Source organism: Rattus norvegicus, chromosome 8, assembly GCF_036323735.1.
Source record: "Rattus norvegicus strain BN/NHsdMcwi chromosome 8, GRCr8, whole genome shotgun sequence".
NCBI classification, from domain to species: Eukaryota; Metazoa; Chordata; class Mammalia; order Rodentia; family Muridae; genus Rattus; species Rattus norvegicus.
This window is the reverse complement of record NC_086026.1, coordinates 104,464,193-104,487,704: the sequence shown is the minus strand read 5'-3', so window position 1 is coordinate 104,487,704 and position 23,512 is coordinate 104,464,193. Positions and strand designations below refer to the sequence as shown.

Sequence of the window (23,512 nt, the reverse complement as noted above, 5' to 3'; positions counted from 1 at the left end):
CATTGGGTCAAGTGCTTTGAGTTGCATTTACTGGGAGAGACAAGGGTAAGGATGAACGCTCTGTTTCAGCCAGGACTGGGGGTTCTCTCTTACCCTGGAGTAACAAACTCCACACATTTCAGTTAAACCCCTTTTGCTAAACTTCCCACTTCACCGAAATATATGTCTGATACTTAAAAGAAGGTAACTATTTCGGGTGGTGCTTTCTAATACATTGTCAAGCACATTCCCTTCCACAGAGAAGAAGATGGTGGTTTAGTGAACTTAGTACAAATGCATGGGTGAAGATCACTGATGCTGGTGTTTAGAGAAAATAAATGAGAACAGGGTTAGTGAGGGTGACTGGAGGGTGTGGAGGTGAAATGTGTATTTCTGGAACTGGGAAGATGCTGTATCTATAAGCACAGCACAGGGAAGCACCCAGATGGCGAGCAAATTCAGGATCAGCCAACTCCTAACACTAGTTATAAACATGCTGTTCTTTTAGGTCAGCAGTAGAGCATTCAAGTTATCCAACATCTATAATTAATATGTCAAATCAGATTGATGTTAGCAATAAATATATAGGTTTAGACGTCATTATAAAAGAGTCTATAGCAAGTAGAAAATCTTTTCCAGAAGGGAGTAGTGGGTGAGGAACAAAAAGTATAATTCTATTTCAGTGACAGAACTAGTTGTCCGTGCCTCACAAGACAGCCTATTTCTCAGGTCTGCTGATTGAAATAACTTGATGTAAAATGTATAAGCTGGCTTATAATCAATACAAGACATAAACATAAAGTATACATTGATGAAATGACATAAGTTGGATATTTGAAAAATTCATAAGCAAGGATTATTATCTGAAGATGGGAATAGAAGAATATTCCAGAAAGACTCCATTTGAGCTGTTGGATAACTGTAATAGTTTCTGCAAGGATTTTAATGAAATTTATCATCTTGAATGCATAATTAGCAGTTGTCTCTAAAACTGATGAATCTAGTAAACTCTCCAGAGACCATTCCTTTCTGTTCTTTATGAACGCAGGCTTTCACAAATGCACCTAATTAATATTACTGCATTTGCGTCTATTACAATAAGCGATAGGTGTGTGGCTAAGAAGTTTGGGTTACAGGCATATTTGTTGAGCATTTGCTGCATGCTTTCAATCCTTTGTACATTCAATATCTAATGTTCATAAATTCTAAAGAAGTGTTCTTACTGTATCCCCTCATTTTATAGCTGAGAAAAATGAGAACCCAAGAAGCCGAGGTTAGAGCTGATAGCCCACGCTTCAGAGACTGAGGCAGGGTGGGACTCACGCTTTCAAAATCTCTCCGTATGTATACAAGCACACATCACACACACACACACACACACACACACACACACACACACACACACACACACTATTTACTGCATTAATCTCCCTGTGAAGGATATTGTTAGCATGCTTGTGAACTCTGGTGTTAGGGAGGAAAACAAAGAGACAATTAGTAAGAGAACTTATTATAAGCATTTCTCCAGTGTATTAAATTGGTGTTTCCTCACTTTAGTAATATAGGAAATCCTGCGTGTAAGCACTTGTACCCTGTTATCATTATATATATATATATATATATATATATATATATATATATATTCAGCATTCTCTTTATCTCTGTGTACATTCCAATAATTCTTATCATAGAACTTCATAGCCAGTGGGCAAAAATGATAAAGGAAGCATTTGTATATGGCTTAGGGCCAAAATCCAAGAATCCATTTTAAATATATAACTAAAATACCAACACTGGATGAGTCAAACTATCTAAAAGTTATTTACCCTGCAATGGACACAGGCTAGGCATATAATTTTGTTTCCTTGATGTGGGGAAGAGAGAGTGGGATGGCTTGGCTTGAATGAGGAAGGATAATAAATTCCTGTAATTCCTCTAATTCTAGGTTGCAGCTGAGGAAGACCAGGCAGGGTTGGCCTTGTTGAACTTTAACCCTTGCAGGTCACAGAGAAAGACCACGTGGGAGAATCCCTGATGCAAAAGTGAGCCTTCCCAGTCCTTCCTGTAGACAGGGACTTCCTGTGCTTGCTTTTAACAGGCTGGTCTTGTAGACCACAGGCATTCAGAATGAGCTCTCTCATGCAGGTGGGAACAGAATGCATCATTTGGAATTTGGGTCTTCTGTTTAAGCTGCAGGGCTCAGTGGTTCTGCAGCCTCACAGTGATGTCACGTTGCCAGGTTTTACCCATCCTAAGAGGTAGCCACCATCCTCACCTCTGTTTTATAGGTTAGAGACTGAGACAGAGAGGTTCCGTGCCTGGACTTGATGATCCAATATCCAACACGGAATGGTTATTCAGTCAAAGACGGCTACAATTAGAGGTTACCGTCGTTCTGCCAGGGTGGTTTCTAGTGTCATTTGGGAGGCGTTACCCGCATTGCATTTGTTTACCAAGCTGTGACTCCAGCTGTGGTTAGTGTAAGTTCACGAGAAGGCAGGTACCCAACCCGAAATCAGGAATGGCATTACCATCCCAGACTTTCTTAGATGGTGCCACGTCCACAGAGCCTGGCTCTAGGACTTTGGTGTTTATGTGAGACTTTACTAGCTTCTGTGAGGCAAAGCTGGGACCTTTTATCTCTCCTGTTTCCTGCCTCCACGCAGAGGGTCCTTGGAAACTGTGCACTGGGTTTTGTCACTGTATTGTTCATGTACCTCACAGGAGGGAAGAGTTGGACTGTAATCAAGAAGCAACTCTTCTTCTTACATCTAAGTCTCCAAAATAGCATGGGAGGAATCCATTTCCTTTAAAATTTCAAAGAAACGAACACTCAATTTATTTCAAATTGCCACATTAAGTATACTTCTATTATTAATTGTTTTCTTTTCTTTTCTTTTTTTGTTTTTTTTTTTAAGAAATTAAGTCTCGTTTAGAACAGAGGCTGAAGGAACGCCCATTCAGAGCCTGCCCCACATGTGGCCCGTACATATTCAGCCACTAAACTAGATAAGATGGATGAAGCAAAGAAGTACAGGCCGACAGGAACCGGATGTAACCACTACCCAAAGACTATACATGGACTGACCCTGGTTTCCAACCTCATAGGTAGCAATGAATAGCCTAGTAAGAGCACCAGTGGAAGGGGAAGCCCTTGGTCCTGCCAAGACTGAACCCCCAGCGAATGTGATTGCTGGGGGGAGAGCGGTAATGGGGGGAGGATGGGGAGGGGAACACCATAAAGAAGGGGAGGGGAAGGGGTTAGGGGGATGTTGGCCTGGAAACCGGGAAAAGGAATAACATTTGAAATGTAAATAAGAAATACCCAAGTTAATAAAGATGGGAAAAAGAAAGATGGCAGTGCAGTGGCCTCCCATTGCAAAGAGCTATGTTCTGCCAACAACCTGTCTGGATGTTAAAGCCTTAGAACCTGGCCCTCAGTATTTACGAGTTATTGATATCCACATAGTCTCTATACAGAAAGTGGAGATTGTCATTCCCAAGCTCAGCATGGTGGTCACCTTTGCTCCAATTAATGTCACAAGTAAAGTCTGTTGAAGTACACCATAAATAAAGCATTGGATGAAGGTCTTGAAAAAAATAAAACAAAATTAAGTGTATGCATAAAAAAAGAAAAGAAATTAAGTTTCTTTAAGATGAGAACTCTACCTGACAGAGAACATTTTCCTTACCTCCTACTGTGGTAGTTTGTAACCGAGTTAAAAAAAAAATCCTATAGTAATTTAAAAAAAAACAATTAATTTAGTACCTTCCAAATAATTTCAGAGAAGAAAGTGAGAAAGGGCAGACCTTGTGAAATAGGTTAACAAGTCATACTCCAGGAGGAATGTGGGTTTCATGTGAGAATATTCATGCATTCTCTCGGAAGAATGTGGGGTTCACGAGAGGTCACATTTGCACTCTCTCCCCAGGTCTTCCACACTTGTGCCTTTTTATCAAACTTTCGACTTCCTCCCGTACTGTTTCTATGGAAAGAGTCAGATAGGAATGCTGGCAAATGTGACATTGTCCTGTGAGTAATCGGGCCTTGCTAACCATGTGTAGGAGATGGGCAGCTATGTGTTCAGAAGCTGAGATGGATTTGATGACTTCTTTAATGCCATCACCAACCAGGAAAGGAGAGCAGGGCCCGTGACAAGATCACTACAGCACAGTGGAACCCAATCGACTTCTCCCATCTGCGTATTTGCACATCCACTCTGACTGTACCGGCCTTTAACTGTTCTTATAGCCTGAATCCGTCTGCCTGCACTAAGTTCCCAAACGTCGCATGTCTATGCCCTTCAGTATTCTCCTTTTGATTTTCTTAGGATGGCTTTCAGGGGTTTCTGCCCTGGTTTCAGGTTTTCAGCTGAGAACACCACCCTTTCCATGTGATGGAACCCCTGGTACTTCCTTTCTCTACATCTGTCTTGGTCCTGTCCATCCTTCATCCCCTCCTGGATAGTGTCCAGCTCTGTTACTGAATCACCTGGGCCTTTTGGAGTCACCTCAAACTGGGCAATGCCAGGAAGTGACCCGAAGCTGCACTCTAGGCACGTTGGCCTTCAAGTACCACCTCATTCTGGATGCTGTGTTTGACATCATACTTTTTCTTTATCAAGCTTGGCTTGCTGCCTGGATACTTGCTCTAGTCCATCTAAGGATCCACCATTCTTCCTCTCTTCCCAGTGGAGTCAGCATCAGAGATCACGTAAGTCATGAGGCTCATGGGAGTCAGCTGATGCCACTGGAAAGCACTGAAAAAGAACTGGCTAAAAACCAAATACATGACCAATTTGGGGATAACCTGACTGTAAGAAAAGAAACCATAGAAAATAAATTGTTTGATTGTTTAAAGGAAAATTGTACATCTCTTTCTTATGCTGTCCATAGAATATTTTGATAGTGTATTTGATACTTCAGTGGCAATTCTTTTCCTCTAAGCTCTGCCTTCTAACCTTTGTTTTTTCCATGCAGGGATCCAACCTACTGAATTTTATTTTCCAGAAATCTGAACACAGCACTGTCTTACTAATGGTTCGCAGGGGATCCAACTCTTGAGAGTTTAATGCAATGTGTGTACTCATCCATGGGCACCCTCCAGTAACCACCACTGTGAAAGAAATTGCAGACCACATTTATATGGCTAGAAAATAATTCAGCAAGCATTTCAAAGCACTCACTGTTCACCTTTAGTCAAAGCACTTTTGTGTGTTCAGTAATATTCGCAGTAGTCCACAGGGGCTTTTACCCTGAAATTTGGTTTAATACACAGCAACTTGGCCTAGTTTGCCCATAAGCCTACTTATACTAAATACGTGAGGCTTGCTTCTGCTTTCTCTTTGCCAAATGGGTAGAAAATTTTTTTCAAATGCTTGACAAAAGCGTTTGTATTTAAAGTCACGGTCACTTAATTTTCATGAATTATTGGTTCATTTTTATCATAATGGATACGCAACACAGAGGGGCTGCAATCGCAGACCCTATTAATAAGAATCTTCTTGGAAACCCTCGTCGTAAGAAGGGTCTTTTCCTATTGGACGCGGTGGGCATGAGTTTGTCCTAGAGAATGGGTGGGAACTGGAGAGGATCCTTATGATGTCTGCATGTGAGAAAGGAAAGGTTTGCTTAATCCATTACCTTCTAGGAAATAAAATGAGGACCGGGATCACAGGGACACTTAAACAAAGACACAAACACTTTGTAATAGACGTATCCACTTTCCAAACTGGCCCCAGATACCTGCTTTTATCTAGGTGTCTGCTCTCCCTACGATGTAGATTTGTAGCGTCCAGCTGTAGGCGCTGCTTATTAGACAGGTTCTGACTGGAACCTTGGCTTCCTTTTTGGTGAGAAATTATATAGCGTCTGTCTTCAGCATCCCCTTTGAAAAAACATATGGCTCCCTCACCAAATGTGTGTTAAGCATTTTTTTCCTATTTTAAGTGCCAGTGCCAGGAGTAAAAAGCAAAGCAAATTTGCTTTCTTGTTAGTTGTGCTGCTTTTTCTTTTTACAGTCTTATCTAGAGTGTAGCTATCTCGAGGACAAGAGTGTGTCTTATTTTTAAAGTCTCATAGTGTATCGCACTGTACTTTAATGCTGTTGAATGGATAAAGTCACCGGCGAATGAGTCTATTTGTAGGATAGCTTGAAAACAGACAACACTCCAAGCCTATTGGGAAAGTCAGCCTAGTTTGCCATAGGTCATATTGCTTCACCGGAGTTTGAAGGTCACTTAGATGCAAGGGACAGAGAGGGTACAAATCAACCATGCACTCGCACCGAAGTCAGCTTTACTAGAAATGGAATGGGCCAGCCATACTTCTCAATGATTTGCTGGTGTTAGTGGGGTCACCGTACCTGATCTGAAGCCATGTCAGCATGGGGGTCGTTCCTCCTCCGAACACCCAGACAGTGAAGAACACGAGGAGCAGTGTGGTGGTGAACATCATCTGTTTAGGCTGAGATTCCGTGTTGCGGATGGCCAGGGCGAAGGCAATTGCACCTCGCAAACCTTACAGAGAAAGCCAGAGGGGAAGTTGAATACCGAGACTTTAACTCATTCTCTTCTGATATATTTATCTTTACAACCTGCTAACGTAACTTCTTTATTAAGTAAAAATTTTATTCAGAGATGATTGCAGATTCATATGGAGTTCTGACAAATAATATAGAAATACTTTCCCTTAGTCTTTGCCAATGATAACATCTTGCAGGGAAATAGCATGACATCTTAGCCAGAATATTGATGTCTGTCTGTATAGTTAAGACTTAGAACATACCCTGAGATCAACAAGGAGGCTTTTTTAATCTCATCCAATGCGTGCGTGTGCGCACGTGCGCACACACACACACACACACACACACACACACACACACACACGAATACACAAACACCTTAACTCATGGTCACCAGCAGTCTGTTCTCCACGACTTTGTCATTTACAGTTGTTTTCATGTCTACATGTCATGAAGTGATGGACCCTGTGGAGTCATTTGTCACTGTGTCTATCCAGCACAAATCTCCAGATATTACACTTGTTGACTGGATCAGTGGCCTTTTGCTTCCATCCTTGTTATGGACGAGTGTCCCATGGGTTGGTTGCTTAGTTGAAGGACACCTGGAGTTTCCCAGTTACTGGAGATTAAGTCAAGACCGCTAAAATTGGCATATAGGTTTTCCTGCAAACATATTTTCCTTTCTCGGAGTTAATCCTCCAGAATATGATCAGAGTAGTGCAGTATCTGCATGCTTCACCTTAAAACAAATTATGGTTTTTACATTCCAACTAGCAACCTAAAAATCATCAAAATTTTCTGCATCCTTGACATATTTGGTGGTGTTACTTTTTTTGGTTTAAACCATTGTGATGGGTATGGAATGGTAATTTGTTACAGTTTGAATCTTCTTTTGCTAATGGCTAAAAGCATTGAACGCTTCTAATTTGTTACTCTGTTATCTGCACACTTTGCTACAGGAAACAGCTCTTGTATTTTTCCTACTTTTTAATTGCACTGGTGGAATCTCCAATTGCTGTGTGCCGAGCTCTTTATACACGGTCCATAACAGGCCTTCGTTAGGTGCAGTGTTTTAAAAATACTGCTTTCTACTCTGCAGCTTCCTTTTCTCATCTTTGAGATTTCGGAGACAATCTTTTTAGGTTTGATGGAATATAACTTGTCAATTTTCAGGCGAATTGTGCTTTCGGAGTCAACTCTAAGGACTCTTTGCACAAACCTAGCTTCCAAAGATTATCGTCTGTAAGTTTTATATTTAAGTCTACAACTGTCTTGAGGCTGTTTTCCTATCAAGCAAGAGGCTCGGGCTGTGGTTATCTTTTGCACAGGTGACATCTACTTTTCCCATCAACTGTTTTTCTTATTTTGTTTTTAACCTCTGTCCAAAATCAGCAGCCTTCGTTGTGTGAGTTCTCCATTTATTGCATTTATCCGTGGCCATTCTTAAAGCACATTGGCCTGATGGCTGTAAGTACAGAGTGGGCCTTTACAATAGGTACAGTAATTTTTTGTTTTTGAAACTAGAGCTTACTGGTTTTCTTGTTTTTCCATAAAACTTTAGATTTACATTGTCTCTATCCACCAAAAAATCCTTTCTGGAAACACTTTCTTTTCTAAATCAAATGTGTCCGAGAACAAAGAAAACCGGGACCATGGGAAATTAATAACTAATTAACCGATGCTTACAACATTCTAGGTTGCATACTCTCACAAACGTAGTGATCGAAACTAACCTATTGGAACCTGCTTTCTAAAAAACGTTTTACCTTCTACTCTGTGGTAGAATATTAAATGCCCATTGTATATTACAAGTCTGTACTAAACACAAGAGGTTTACAGAATGAAAGGCCAGAGCTTCATTTAAATTGATGATATTAATAAAAACAGAAACACAGAGTTTGATGGGGAGGAGGAAGGAGGCTTTCAGGTGACCAGAGACTTGCTGAGCCCTGTGGTCCTTGTCAGACAGTGGAGGGGGAGGGGGAGGAGAAGGGAGAGGGGGAGGGAGAGGGGGAGGGAGAGGGGGAGGAAAATGTTTTATAATAACAGCAAGCATTCGTCAGAGGTAGTGACTCAGCTGTTTTTGTAGGAAGGTTTAAATCAGACGCATAGCCTTTCAATGGTCCAGTCTTCTGTAGCACTGTTACTTTGCCAGGGGAGATGTGACCAAATGTCTTTTTTACCCTAAACAGAGCATCAGCAATAGACCAGAGAGATAATCCCATCAAAGCCAGCTTGGTGAACCAATGAGTTTAACTGGAATTATATCCAGAAACATGAGCGACCCTTCAACAGCTACCTTACTGAAAAGGAGGTACAGATGTTGAGAGTCCCCCGTGACCACCCTTCTAACCCCCGCATCCCCTTCAGAGATGGTCAATGGAGGTAGGACTGCTCGCAGCTGCACGTGTGCAGGAGTAAATAGCCAGCATCTTAAGTGAGGGTCTGATGGCTCTCTGGTCTTTTCTCTGTCTGCGAGGTGATGTTAATGAGTCTGGAAGTAGTCACAGGTGCTGTGATATCAAGGCTGCGGTGACTGTGGCTGTGCCAGGGGAGGGACAGCATTTATAACAGGTTTAGTTAGGATGCCAAGTTGCTATCATACATTTCAAATGATTAAAAAGAGAATCAGATATCAGGTAGGATGAGGAACATTATAGCTCGCCTACGCCCCAGAACTTAGATTATAACGCTTCTTTGTTCTGTCCACGATGAGACTGTACAAGAGACAAGTGGTGTGACACATGGGAGACCGAGGATTATGCCAGGGAGATTGAACACATTTTGCCTGAAACAAAAAAAAGCCTCGGAAAGAGAGAGGAATATGCACTCTGATTATAAAATACCTCTAAGGAACAGTGTAATGGAGGAAGGAAATTATTCCAAATCTCCATGTAGACAAGGAAATGGCCTGAAGAGAAGGGAGATAACATTTGAAGTAGACATTAATAAAAATGATCCTTTACATCTGAGGTTCTGAATGCTAGGACGGCTGTGCGCAGCACCACACCCCCACCACAGGTGTTCCTGCTCACACACTCAGCTGGGGACGAGGTGGGACGATGTGAATAATGTTCTCTCTCTCCCCAGGATACATAAACAGTGTCATTAGTGAATGGGAAGGCAGGGAACAGACTCCCATTATCCAAGGACAGGATTTATAGGTCAAGGTTGTTAAGTGCAAACCTGGAGGGAGAGTGTGATCCTTTCATTCCCCACGCCCCCAGGCTTGCTAGGGATGTCAGCCAGTCAAGCAGCATCGCCCGTTATGAGGAAGAAGTTTGAAACGTTGAATAGCGATTGCTATTTGCTGTCTGTTTCTCACTAAAGTATTTGTAGTTCTCTCACTTCTGAGCTTTCATAAGAAATAGTAGGAAATACAGTACAAATTAAAGCACTCTGTATCTGGTTTACTGCAAGGTCACCCAGGTTAGATACCCAGGACTAAGCAGTAAACAGTCAGTACCCCTCCTAAAGATGTTTAATATGTCATTAGTATGCCAAACTGGCATAGCCGTGTTCTTAAGCAAATTGTAGGTAACAGTCCTTAATTTAAACATGTACTCAAAGTAGTGGCAGGTTTGATGGTGTACCCACGTAACCCTGCAACCTAGGAGGCTACAGCAGGAGGGCATCAAATTTGAAGCCAGTACGAGTTGCAACAGTAAGACCCTATCTCAAGAAACAAAATAAAACGAAACAAAACCCCTTCAGATGCCCAATACTTGCAAATACACATATGTGAGAACATATCTGGTAGTCTGACTTCACGTTGGTCTATATGAAACTTTAATGTATGAAATCATAGTAAAACCCATATTCGCAGGCAAGGCAATGTAGAGGTCTCTTGGGGCTGGGGAACCAGAAAAGTGTAGCAATGACCACATGGCAGGTTGGGAAATATCTAGTATGTCCAAACTCAACACATTACGAAGGGATGGCTCTGAACAGATGGGTATACAGGGAAGATCAGAGGTGAGGGCCTTTAGAGGAGACTCCATGTGCCATAGGTGAGGTGGTTTGGTGACATTGAGAGCAGGTTATGGGGAGTGCTGAGCTTGCTGAGTGGACAAAGGGAAGCTGACTCAGAACCCCAGAGAGGATGAAGTGCTGTCCTGGTCTGCTTGTCCCTCATGACTCTACAAGTTCTTCCTCACACAACCAGAGCCTGAGCAAATGTCTAGTCAGTGGCCGTTCCTTGCTTTGATTAATGCGTATATATTGATTACTCCTATATGGAGTTCTGGGCCTGCTGATTCTATCTTCTTAACACCATGGATTTATGCCATGGAGGATTTTAGAGTTGAAAAAAAAATCATGCGGGCTACTGGCAAAATACTAAGACATAAAAAAAATTGATATTGATCTTTGGATTTTCATTGTGGCAAAATATTACTTCCAAAAATATATACAGTTTTGCTTCAAAAAAAAAAGAGGAAACTTAGAGCACATCAAAACTAGAATTTGATTTTATTTTCTTGATACTTGGACCCCTTGGTTTACTTTTCTTCTTCTTTTTGTTTCAGTCAACTTGTCAAAGTAACTCTGTACTTCTGGGAACTGGTAGACTATATAATTTTGCTTTGAAAAGATTGACTTTGTAGGGATTTTGACACACTTTATATGCCCAACTGACAAGTTATCATCATCTTGGGGAATAAAGGAAATACCTACAATTAAATGTGGTTTCACTTAAAATTGGCCTCTAAGGGCTTCTTATGTTAATTATATTGATGTTCTGCTCATAACAATAGAACACTATCGAGCCAAGGAAAGATTTCCAGCAAGGACCCCTGCTGCAGAAAATGTGCAGTTTCCTGTTTATCTTTAAAGAGCAAGAGTGAAGCATTTAATCAATTACACATTTGCAAAGGTGCTGCAAATGGGTACAGGTCAGATATATATAGCTACATTTAAACCTCGGGGATATAAATATCCCTTTAGGCACTCTTATTTAAGGTGCAAAGCTGTAATGCAAAACTGTAAATATTTCCCGAGCACCCATTATATGCCTAGCTTTAGCCAAAACACAGAATGAGAGTGCGATAAGGAAGGTTCAACCTCTCTAAGGCATTTAGTCCTACAAACATGACTGTCATACAATGTGGAGGGGTGGGGGATAACACTAAGAGTGTTTGTAAAAGCCACAGGGAAGCCACATCATTTTATAAGCTTGCACACACACACACACACACACACACACACACACACACACACACACACAGACACTCACGAATAAAAGATTGTAAGAGCCTATATGGTCCCAGATGACTGTTGTGAGATCCTGTCTTTTGCTTATGATAGGGGTGCTTTTTCTATGCACTCTCAATGATATGACTGACTATGAAGATCTCACCAAGTTATCACGCCAACCAATACACACATTCACATACAGGATGTGGGAAGAGGTGGATATACATGTTCATGGTTTTAAAATTAATTGTTTTTATTTACTTTGACTTTCTGTGTAGGGATATTTTGCCCATATGTACATCTGCATAACACATGAATGCCTGACACCTGTGGAGGCCAGAAAAGGCCACCAGATATCCAGATATCCTGGAACTAGGTTTACAGATGGTTGGGAGCCCCTATGTGGGTGCCAGGAATTAGGAGTTGAAAGTAGGTCCTCTGGAAGAGCCACTTGTATTAATAGTCAGAGACGTGATCTCTCCAGCCCCTGCATACGTATGGTTTTAGTGGAGTCAACCCATGCGGTGAGATGCTGTTCCCCCAAGGAGCCACAGTCTATCTAACAAAAAACACAGTGCCAGGCAAGGAATACTTACCTTCAAGTTGTTGTTTAGAATGGTTCAAGAGACTCCCGCAAACAATATAGACCATCAAAATTGTTCTCAATTACTTCCTGGAATATGAAGAAAATACCCAAATGCTGGGGACACCACCCAGAATTAGAGGGAATTTACGTCTGATACTGTAAACCTAGTCACGAACCTATGTCATAGGCCCAAGAGGAGAACCAATTACTGTCAGATTACTAGAGTAACAGACTTGTTTTCCAAATACTTCTAAACACCCATCCTTATACCCATAGATAGGTACAGCTCTTGCGTCTCTTCGAGGAAGCTTCTTTTTGGACCAGACAGAGACTACTCAGAGAGTTTTGCAATGGTCAAACTATAGTGTGACCATGGTGTGCCCAGACTCAAGTGATGCATCCATAACTTCACCCTTACACTTAAGTCTCAGGGAGCATCTCAGAGGAAGTGACAGAAAGATTGTAAGAGCCGAGGTCCCCGATGACAGCCACAAGATCCTTCAGCATATAATAAGGGCGTTGCTCCCATGAACTCTCAATGGTACTGCCGACTATGCGGATCTCACCAAGTTATCGTGCCAACCAACATCAATGGAGGAAAATTTCACAAGGCCCTATCCCTAGATGGTGAGCTATCGGCAGTCAGTGTCTGGTGACTCCAATCCTAAGGGGTCAGCCCTAAGCATATGCGAACAGGACCCAGTAGGTTGTTTTATTTTTTTGTCGCGCGCGCGCGCGCGCGCGCGCGCGCGTGTGTGTGTGTAAGGGGTGGTCAGAATGGTATAGGTGGAAGTTGGAGGGAGAGGAGAGTAGAGATGATGCACATATACTTGGAATCATGTATGAAATCCTCAAATGAATATTTTAAAAGGTGAACTTGGAGGGTTTGTGTTAGGGGTGTGTGTTACTGTGTATATAGAAGGGGTGATTTGAAACTATAGGCTGATAAAGGAAAATGATGAAGAGAAAGGACAAAGGTCATGCTGGCTCACCCATGACACATGCCAACAGATGTGCAGCATGTGTGGGTCTAAGTGTAACATCGATGACTTAACTGTTTTTATCTGAATTCTTTCTTCTGTCCTTCCCCCAAACCTTTTTGAAACACAACTGTGTTCTAAACTAATCTTTAGACTTCAGCCAAGACACTGCTTTCTCCTGGAGGCCTCCTCTGGGGTCTGAGTCCAGGACAAGCTACCTTATATTCCAAGCACAGCCCAGTTCCTCTCAGGGCTTCCGTATAGTACTTTATAATTGTCAGGCTCTGTTTATCAGCAACACCTAGAGCAAGGCTGGGAACATAATCAATGCTCGCTGAATATTTATTGAGCAAATCAATGGTTGGATGAATTTCTGATCTTTCACAAGTCCAGATTGCATACAGAAAATGATGGTTACTTTATAGTTTGATGTAATAGTTGAATACTTTTCTGAAAGTCCAGTGCCTACCTTTTTATTATTTAATCTTAGAAGACCTTATGTTGAGTTTCAAGGGTTTTGGAATCTGCTCTTAGGATGATGGCTTGCATGAGTCTAAGCAGGTTGCATCAGCTCTGTTATCTTATTTCCTTTTAAAAATTATTTATTTATTTATTTATTTATTCATTCATTTATTCATGTATGTATGTATGTATGTATGTATGTATGTATGTGTATAGGTACTTTGCCTGAAGTATATCTGTGTACCACACGATGTATGTATGTGCTTAGTGCCCTGGGAGGCCAGAAGAAGGCATCAGTTCCCCCGGAACTGGACTTGCAGACAGCTGTAAGCCTCCATGTGAATGCTGTGAATGAAACCCCTGGGGCCCTTTCTATAGCCCCTGTTAAGTCATTTCTATGTGCGCTTTTAAGGTTTGACTTATAATCTTCAACTAAAGTGCAGAACAAAATCTTATGACACTTAAAATCACATACTGCCATTAATGCCAGGGGCTTAGTAAAGATTTAGATTTGGTAGCAGTGAATAAGGTGCTTGCTCAGGTCCTGGCTATGGTGGCCCAAGGCCATCACCTCACACCTCAACTCTACACCAGCTGAAAGTCCACTTCGTGCCCCATGAACCCATTCTCTCCTCCATGTCTGAGAGAGGATCTCCCAATCCTAGTTTATGATGAGTTAACAAGTCAGCTCAGCATATAGCTTCCCACAGATCATAGAAACCTGTCAGTCATAGCCCCACTCTCTCTTCCTTTGTCTGCTCTCCATTGAGAGGCAACATAAACAAGAGAGCATTCACACTTGTCTTTATGCCATGAGCCCACTCAGCCTCTTGCTTCATGTCCAGAGTTCTGCGTTTCCTTTGTGCTTCTTCAGTGTTTGCTCATTTGAACTATGTTTCTGCCCACCCTGTACTCTCACGAGCGCTTGAAATTCTCTAGTCACATTGTTCGCTCTTCAAAATCCTATACAATAGACTGATCATACCACTTGTATTACTAAATTATAATCGGGATGAGTCAATATTTAATGTGGTATGTTCTTTTCTCCCAACGTCTAATCTCTCAAAAGGTTAGAATTACATCTTTTTTAAAGTAGTTCTTAGATTTCTCGCAATATCCTGGATGTGGAATTCAGCATGGCTCGAAAGTGAACAATTGCACTGACTTCAGACTTTCTGAATAGAGATGGCAATATCCATTTCGATTTGCTTAACTCTTCAATTCCTTCAGCATGCAAAGTTGGGTAGCAAAGGAGCGGCTTTACTTCAAGGTGCATCCAGGTCAGTTATGTAAGATGCTAGAAAGAAAACCATGGGAGTGGGGGGAAGACAGCCTCTGTGCATATGAGGGGTTCAGTGTTTAGGGTGCTTAGGGAAGTCTCTCAGGTTAGCGATGTTTGAGCAGAGAAGCCTCACCAGCTCCTGCTCACCTTTGGGAAGCTTGAGCAAAGCTCTGAGGAAGGGAGCTGGAAAGCACTGTGGTTGGAGAAAGATGAAGAGGTTAGGACTGGGGAACTGTGGAAGCAGGAGATGCTGTAGAGGTCACAGAGCAAGATGGCGACATGTTTGTGAAGGGCAAGGTGATGGGGATGTCGTTCTGAGATGAGAAACCTTAGGAAGGTCTGATAGACCTAAAGAAAGTGATTTCATCTATTCAATGATTAGAAGAGGAATGCTGGCTACTACGAGGAAGCCAGATTTCTAGGCTGAAAACAGGAGGCCAGTGGGCTTGATGCCTTAATCCAGAGAGCAGGTAAATATGCTCACTAGGGTGGGAGTGTGGTAGGTCCTGGCCTGGTGAAACTTCAGTCTTTGTTAGCAGGTCAGATGAGAGCATCTTTGGAGGATAGTTAGGAACACAGTTTTCTGAGCACTCAGAGGAATCAGGGGGAACCATATGAGGAGTGTGTTTGGTAAGGAGAGTGTGTGTGGGAGGAGGTTACCAGTGACCAAGGCTTTATTATAGCCATGTACGTGTGAGAGACCAATTAGTCTCCCAAGAGGAGAGGTTGAGTGGACAGACCCATAGATGAAAGAGACCAGTTAGAATCCTCTTACTAGAGACTGGAAGGAGAAGAGGGTTCTCTGGGATTTGAAAGGTACAGGAAGCTAAAGTTTATTGTACACCATGCTTGGTTTTGCTTCTTGGTCTTTGTACTCACTATTCACCTCAGCCATGCTACCCCTCCCTACAACACTGCCTCTCCCAGGTAGTTCCTGGGTTATTCTTCATCTCAGGTCAGAAAGGCTGCAAGACCACCTCATCATAATGAAGATGGATACTTTTATATCTGTCTGCCTGTCTGTCTATTTATCTATCCATCCATTTATCATCTATCTATCTATCTATCTATCTATCTATCTATCTATCTATCTATCTTTACTGTCTTTGATATCTATTTTATTTATTTACTTATTTATTTATTCATTTATTTATGTTCTGTTTTGACTGAAAAGTGAGCTTGGAAAGAGCAGCCCTGTCTGGTATCTGTGGCATCTGCTGTGACGTGCTCCAGGTGCTAAAATGGCGACCCTCACAGGGTGAGCATTCCCCAGGCTTACCCAGTGATGAATGCCGAAGTGAATGGATGAAGGAAAGGTCATTTTTGCATTTGAAAGTGTTCCTGGAACCCAAAAGGAAACGAGCAGTAGATGGACTGGGATACAGAAATGTTCCTTAGAAACCGATCCGTCCTTTGAAAGGATTGTCCTTTAGAAGAGTCTTTCTGCTTCTCTACCTTCTCATTTGGAATAGAGGCCTGGCTAACATCCCCACCCCCTCACTTTAACTGCTCCGAGGGGTTGATTTCAAAGATCTAACACATTCTTATTATTAGTCTGGTAAATCAAAACCTGAGACGGGCCTACAATTGAATTATGTATAGCTCTTACACTTGCTAAAGTCTCGTGACCTTGCACGGGGTAACTACTTTCAGCAAAAATGTCAGTCTGGTTTCAAAATACACTTCCCTGAATAGCGCAACCTTGCCATACAGTTCCATTTTCAATTCAACATCATTTTTTCTGCAGGGAAGGGAAGCCAACAGATTGTTTGCAGAGGAAAAATCGTCTACCTTCAGAAATAAATTGAGTCCTTCTACAAACCAAGCTTGTATTAGACAAGTAGAACTTTCTTCCCTTCATCTCTCCATGAACTTGCATTTCTAAAACTCAAGGCTGCAAAGAAGAAATGTAACATAACTGCAATATATTTTTTATCTGGAATGAAGTTTGCTTTTGGAAGCCCTGGGCAGCAGGAAGGGTAATTGGGGATGGGATTAGCTCTGCCACAGTTCTGAAGTCAGCCTGCTGAGCTGCCTCTGCCTTCGGAAGTTTATTTTTATGTAGTGAAGATGGATGTGGTTGTACACCAGGGGCTGATCCTCAGTGTTAGCTGAAACTCCAGCAGAGGCTTTCCAAAGATAGTCAACGTTCCGTGAGCCACACTCAGCTCTTGGCCAGGCTGTGCTCAAGAGGAGAACCCAAAACTTTCCATTTAGAACAGAAGTTCTCAACTGGGGCCATCTCCCCCCCAGTGAATATTTGGCAAGGTCTGGAAACATTTATGTGTGCCCTGGGTACTGGGAAGCAGGGATTTGGGCTGAATCTTGGGGTTTGGGTTCTGCTGTCGTCTACAGGGCAGAGGCCAGGGATGTTGCAAATATTCACAAAGTACACAATAACCACCACAATAACTAACTAGACTTAAATGTCAAGGATTACTAGGGTTTAAAAACTTCATTTTGAATCTAACATATTTAAAACAATGTTATAAACAATAACAATATTTCTTCTTTAATGACTGCTTTAAAAAAGATGGCTGTCACCAAAATGTACTCCAATATGGTCCCAGATTTCTGCACTTGACTTCTTATATATTAGGCTTGTGGAAGACTAAAAAATCTGTTCCCTTTCTTTTCTTTCTGAAAGAGCGTTTCACCATGTATCTGGCTGTCATAGAGTTTGCTATGTAGATCCGGCTAGCTCTGAACTCACAGAGGTCCACCTTCTTCTGCCTCCCAAGTGCTTTAAAGTCATACATCACTATGTCCAACTAAAGCTGTGCCTCTCTAAAGAGTTGCCAGATCATGTTAATCTTGTCATCCCGGACAAAAATAATGTGACTTGGCTCATTACTCTAGTTTGCTTTTCAGTTTCTGTAATAAAATATGGACCAAAAGCAACTTGGAGAGGAGGGGTTTTTATTTCATCTTAAACGTTGCAGTCCATCACCTAGGGAAGATAGGGGAGGAGCTCAAGGCAGGAATCTGGAGGCAGGAACTGAAACAGAGACCACACTGAACACCACTTTCTGGCTGCCATCACTCTTGTTCAAGTCATTTTCCTATTCAACATGCACAACCTGCCCAGGGGGGACATTAATCAAGAAAATGCCTCTACAGATGTGCCCACAGGCCAATGTGAGTCAGGTGGTTCCTCACTTGAGTTTTCTTCTTCCCAGCTGATTCTGGTTTGTATCATGGTGACAAAAACTAACCAGCACACTTGGACTTTCCCATTAAAACTTTTATTTCCTCTGACGGCTGGAATGGGCTATCCACCAGGAAGACTGCCATTGTAAAAAAAAACACATTGAAGGGCAGCACCCATCTTTCCCAAGAGGAATACATTTTGAAGCATTTACCAGGTATAATGGTCCAGGCATGCAATGCAGGCACTCTGGAAGCTGAGGCAGGAGGATTGTCATAAGTCTGAAGATAATTTGGACTACAAAGGAAATTTGTAGGCCAGCTTCGGCAACATACAGGATAAGACTTGAAAGAAAGAAAGAGAAGGAAAGGTACCCAAACCAGCAAACCTTAACACATGGGACTGAAAATCACTTCAGTAAGGTGTACAGTATTAGTGGGTGCCTTGACACAAGTGACCATTTTGTAAATAGAGAGGAAGACTGTATGAGTCACAGACAGATCAGCTACCTAAGGGTTCTTCCTTCTCTCATCAGGAATCAGTAGTCCTCTAAAGCTCTGGGCTTTGAAATAGATTTCTGGCAGAGCCTTCTGGAGGCTGCGAGGCAGAGCAAAAGTCTTATCTTACTACAGAAGTTGGTCAATGAATGAGACACCAGCTGACCAATGTTTGAACTGTCTCAATATATATCAGAGTTGATACTGCACAATTTTGAATTACTAAATGGCCCTATGGGTGTTCAGCATAAGGCATTTGTAAACTCAACTACTTTTTGCCCATTTGCACATATAACTATTTGAATCAATTTTATTGGTTTTTTTTTTGACTTCTGTCTATAGAACCCGAGGCAGTTATTACATGGAATTTGTGTGGGCACACAGAGACTAATTTTCAAAATTGGTTTTCTTATGTTAATAGTTTTTATGGTTTTTGTCTACTCCATGTTCCAAGCCAACAAACAATTAGTAAATAAATTCAGGCAGGAAATAGGGTAGAATTATATGGTCTATTTGTTTACCACAGTGGATAGGTACAGGTTAATTTGGTTAAAAATATCAATAAAATATTGGTTCACTGTGGACATCTTGAAAGCCCCAAGTATACATGAAAGTTCTAGGAAGGAGTGGCTAAATTGTCCATGCCCCTGTATCCTTCTGAGACCTTCTTCCTGGAACACAGGGAACAGTGACATTCTAGGTTATAATCTTTCATTATTGAGTTTGCTGGGGTCTCACATGCTTTTGCTGGTTATACTGTCTCAAACAATAAGTGAGTCTGGTCATTTCAAGATCCTGTCACTTTCTCATAGTCTGTAAAATGCCAAAATGCATCTCTGTTTCATATGGGTCAACTTGTGGGGGAACACTATATTTTTTTCATATACAAACTGGTACTTTGAGATTCAACATTTGGTTGATGTAGTGATCCAGGATTTATGCCTGCAAATGGACTATGAAATTGTCATCTATGATGGTGAAGGGAAGTATGCAAGCAAGCAAGCAAACAAACAAACAAAAACAAAACAAATGAGTAAACTCCCTCTCTGTGTGTCTCCAAGGTATGAGTTCCTGGGCAGGAAGATTGGCATTTCATGTATCCTTAAAAAATCTCAAGTCTAAGTGGAGCAAGGACCTCAATAGGAAACCAGATATGCTAAATCTCATGGAAAACAAAGTGGGAAATACCTTTGGATGCATTGTTGCAGGAGACAATATCCTGAATAGAACACCAATGGTTCAGGCTCTAAGACCAACAATTGATAAATGGGACCTCACGAAACTGCAAAACTTCTATAGGGCAAAGTACATTGTCAATAGAACAAAATGGCAGCCTCCAGATTGGGCAAGGATCTTCACCAACCCTATGTCTGACAGAAGGCTAATATCCAAAATTTACAAAGAACTCAAGAAGTCAGACACCAACAACCCAAATGGGGTGCAAAACTAAACAGAGAATTCTCAACAGAGGAATCTGGAATGGCTAAGAAGCACTTAAAGAAGTGTTCAAAGTGCTTAGTCATCAGGGAAATTCAAATCAAAACATCTCTGAGGTTCTATCTTACACCCATCAGAATGGTTAAAATAAAAAATTCAAGAGATAGTGCATGCTAGAGAGGATGTGGAACAAGAAGAACACTTCTTCATTGCTGGTAGGAGTGCGTACTTGTATAGCCACTTTGGAAATCAATTCGGCAGTTTCTCAGAAAAATGGGAATAGTTCTGTCTCAGAACCCAGCTATATCACTCCTGAGCATATATCCAAAAGATGCTCCAACATCCCACAAAGTCACTTGCTCAACTATTTTCATAGCAGCTTTGTTCATAATAGCCAGAAACTGGAAACAACCTAGATGTTCCTCCACTGAAGAACGGATAAAGAGAATGTGGTACATCTACAGAATGGAATACCATTCAGCTGTTGAAAACAAAGACATTATGAATTTTGCAGGCAAATGGGTGGGACTGGAGAATATCATCCTGAGTGAGCTAACCCAGTCCCCCAAGGAAATATATCATATTGCACTTACTTATAAGTGGACATTATCCATAAGGTATCAGTACCATGCTACACTCCACAGACCAAAAGAAGATACACAAGAAGAAAGGCCCAATTGAGGAAGCTTAGAAGGGAAAATAAAATAGCCATAAGAGGCAGATGGAGGGAGGGAACTGGAAGAGAAGAGAGACGGGGAGAGGAATGGGGGTGTGTGTTCAGGATCAGGTATGGAGAAGGACAGGAGAGATGGCTGCAACTGACAGTGTTGAGGAGGTTGGGAGCATCTGCAGGATGAGACAGAGACTGGGGAGGTACACAAGAATCAATGGAGGTGACCTTAGATGTGACTCAGTTCATTGGGGATATGGAACCTAAAGAAGCCACCTCCTGTAGTCTGTAGCCAGGCAGGAACCCCAGTGGAGTGTTAGAGACACCAACCCACCCACAAAACCTTCAACCTCAGATTATCGTGTCTACAAGAAATGCAGGTGCTGGGGCTGGAGAGATGGCTCAGTGGTTAAGAGCACTGACTGCTCTTCCAGAGGTCCTGAGTTCAATTCCCAGAAACCACATGGTGGCTCACAACCATCTGTAATGGGATCAGATGCCCTCTTCTGGTGTGTACAAAGACAGCACTGGGGATGGAGCAGATAGGAACTCCACAGGAAGACCCACAGAATCAACTAACCTGGACACTTGGGGCTCTTGGAATCTGAACCACCAACAGATGAACATACATGTGCTGGACCTAGGCCTCCCTGTTCATATGTAGCAGACATGCAGTGTGGTGTTCATGTGGATCCTGAACAACTCAGGCTGGGGCTATCCCAAAAGCTGTTGCCTGTATATGGGATATGCTCTACTCGCTGGGATGCCTTATCTGGCATCAGTGGGAAAGGAAGTACTTAGTTTCAGAGATATTTGAATGCCAGGATTGGGGAACACCTAGCAAGAACCCCCAATCCCCACACTCGAAGGAGAAGGGGAGGGTAGATGGGGATAAAGATTGTGGGACAGCGGCAGTGAGCAGGATTTAAGGTGAATAAGTGAAAAAAATTAATTAAATTTAAAAACAATGACAACATCAGAAACAAGAGAAAGCAAACCTTATTTTTGTTTATGTGTATGTGTGTGTACCTGAGGATTTGTATGTGCACTACAGTGTTTACAGTGCCTATAGAGGCCAGAAGAGGGCACCAGATCCTCTGGAACTGGAGTTATAGTCAGTTGTGAGCTCCCCAATCCAGGTTCTGGGAATACTTCCCCTGTAGTGCTTTTAACAAGCTGAGTGCTTTTAACAGCCGAGCCATCTCTCCAGCCTTAAGGTAGCTATATAGTTTGATTTTTCAACACTAACTATCTAGGAACTTTTTTCCTATCTGGCAATCTAGGAAGCTGTGGGTTAGAACCAGTTAATCACAAAAGGTAGAGTCTACTTTAAAACCTGAACTCCTTGTGCTTAGACAAAACAGTAGTTGCTATTTATGAAATACTGTGGTGCGCCAAGCATCAAAATCTAATTTGCTGCTTAAAAATGCAAGACCAAGTAATTCTTACTATAAATGCATCTTGGAGCTAAGAGAAGAACGATAAGATTTTGACTTCCTAATGGGAGAAACAAATGTATGGGCCTGGTCACCGTCCTTGGCTGGTGCAGCTATTCTGTGTTCACCACACTCATATAACCCTTTCACAGTGGGTGGAAGCATGAGGAGCTAATGGGATCTGTGATCCATGTGGGTCTGTGATGCTTGTCTGCTCTGCCACGACGGTGCCGTGCACGCTCATCCATTATCAAGATGACTTTTCCCTTGATTGCTTGACACGGTGGTTAAAACATTTTTGTGGTTCGTTTCCTGCATAAGCTGATTAACCCCGTCCCACTTAAAGACCTCAGAAGACCTATAGTAGTCACCACTCACTAATGCCTGCCCTAGGCCACAGTGCTTACCACCTGAGAGAGATGGGGCTTCGACATTCATATCCTCTAATGGAGAAAAAGTTCTATCTCTGTGCCCCATTAGTTGGTTAGTGGCCTACTGCTGAACTAATTAATTACATAAGATAAGTCCAGGGCAGGGAGGAGAGGGAGCCCAGGAGAGGGGTGAGCCCTGGATTTTAGGCAAGAAGGCAGCAAAGAGGTAGGTTGGGTAGGGGATACTGAGAGGGTAATACTGTTGGGCTGTCTTTCTTCTCTGGGAATGCAAGGAAAAGAAAGGGAAGGCAAAGCTCTGTCACAGATTCTCATACTTCAGATTTTTAGATAAGCCTGAACTCAGTTAAAGAAATTATCTCTTCCTAAGTATAACAAATTTAGTTTTATTTTTTGATTCAAATAACCCCAGGGTTTTTTAATAAGAAAGCAAACACATTCCCCCAGCATAGAACAAACAAAGATTTGAAAAATATTTTCAAATCCACACATTATTTTCGAGGGCTTATTACCAATATTACTATTACCAATGTTCAGGCTAGATAATAGTGGGTTTTCCTTGTTAATCTCTTGCTTTGAAATTATTGCTGCTTATCTCCCACCTGTGGAAATGGGCAAGTCTATGAGATAGCAGGGTAATTCTGTTAATAGAAAGTGTCTAGAAATAAAACAAGATAGAATGGATAATTCTTAAGTGACACTATTCATTAAACCTACCATTTAAGTTGGGTGGACAGTATTGTACAATATTTATTTATTTTCCTATTATCTACCAAGTATATGTAGAAGTCTACTCAGTTTCTTCAAGCAGTGCTCTGGGGTCAAGATATAAAGATAAGCATCATGTAGTTACAAAACTCCCAACACAGAGGAGATACAGGTAGACAGACTGACAACCATGGTACAACATAATGACTTCTAGGAAGGAAT

The 23,512-nt window shown here is 41.9% G+C and overlaps 1 protein-coding gene across 2 annotated transcripts in view; it reads right to left on the bottom strand.

Moving 5' to 3' along the window:
• Slc9a9 (solute carrier family 9 member A9) overlaps positions 1–23,512 on the bottom strand; it is a 563,666-nt gene that overhangs the window by 188,240 nt on the left and 351,914 nt on the right. For both annotated transcript variants that reach the window (XM_063265800.1, NM_001271438.2), the window contains exon 12: positions 6,344–6,497. In XM_063265800.1, the coding sequence (XP_063121870.1) occupies positions 6,344–6,497 (154 nt within the window). The remainder of the gene's footprint in view (positions 1–6,343; positions 6,498–23,512) is intronic.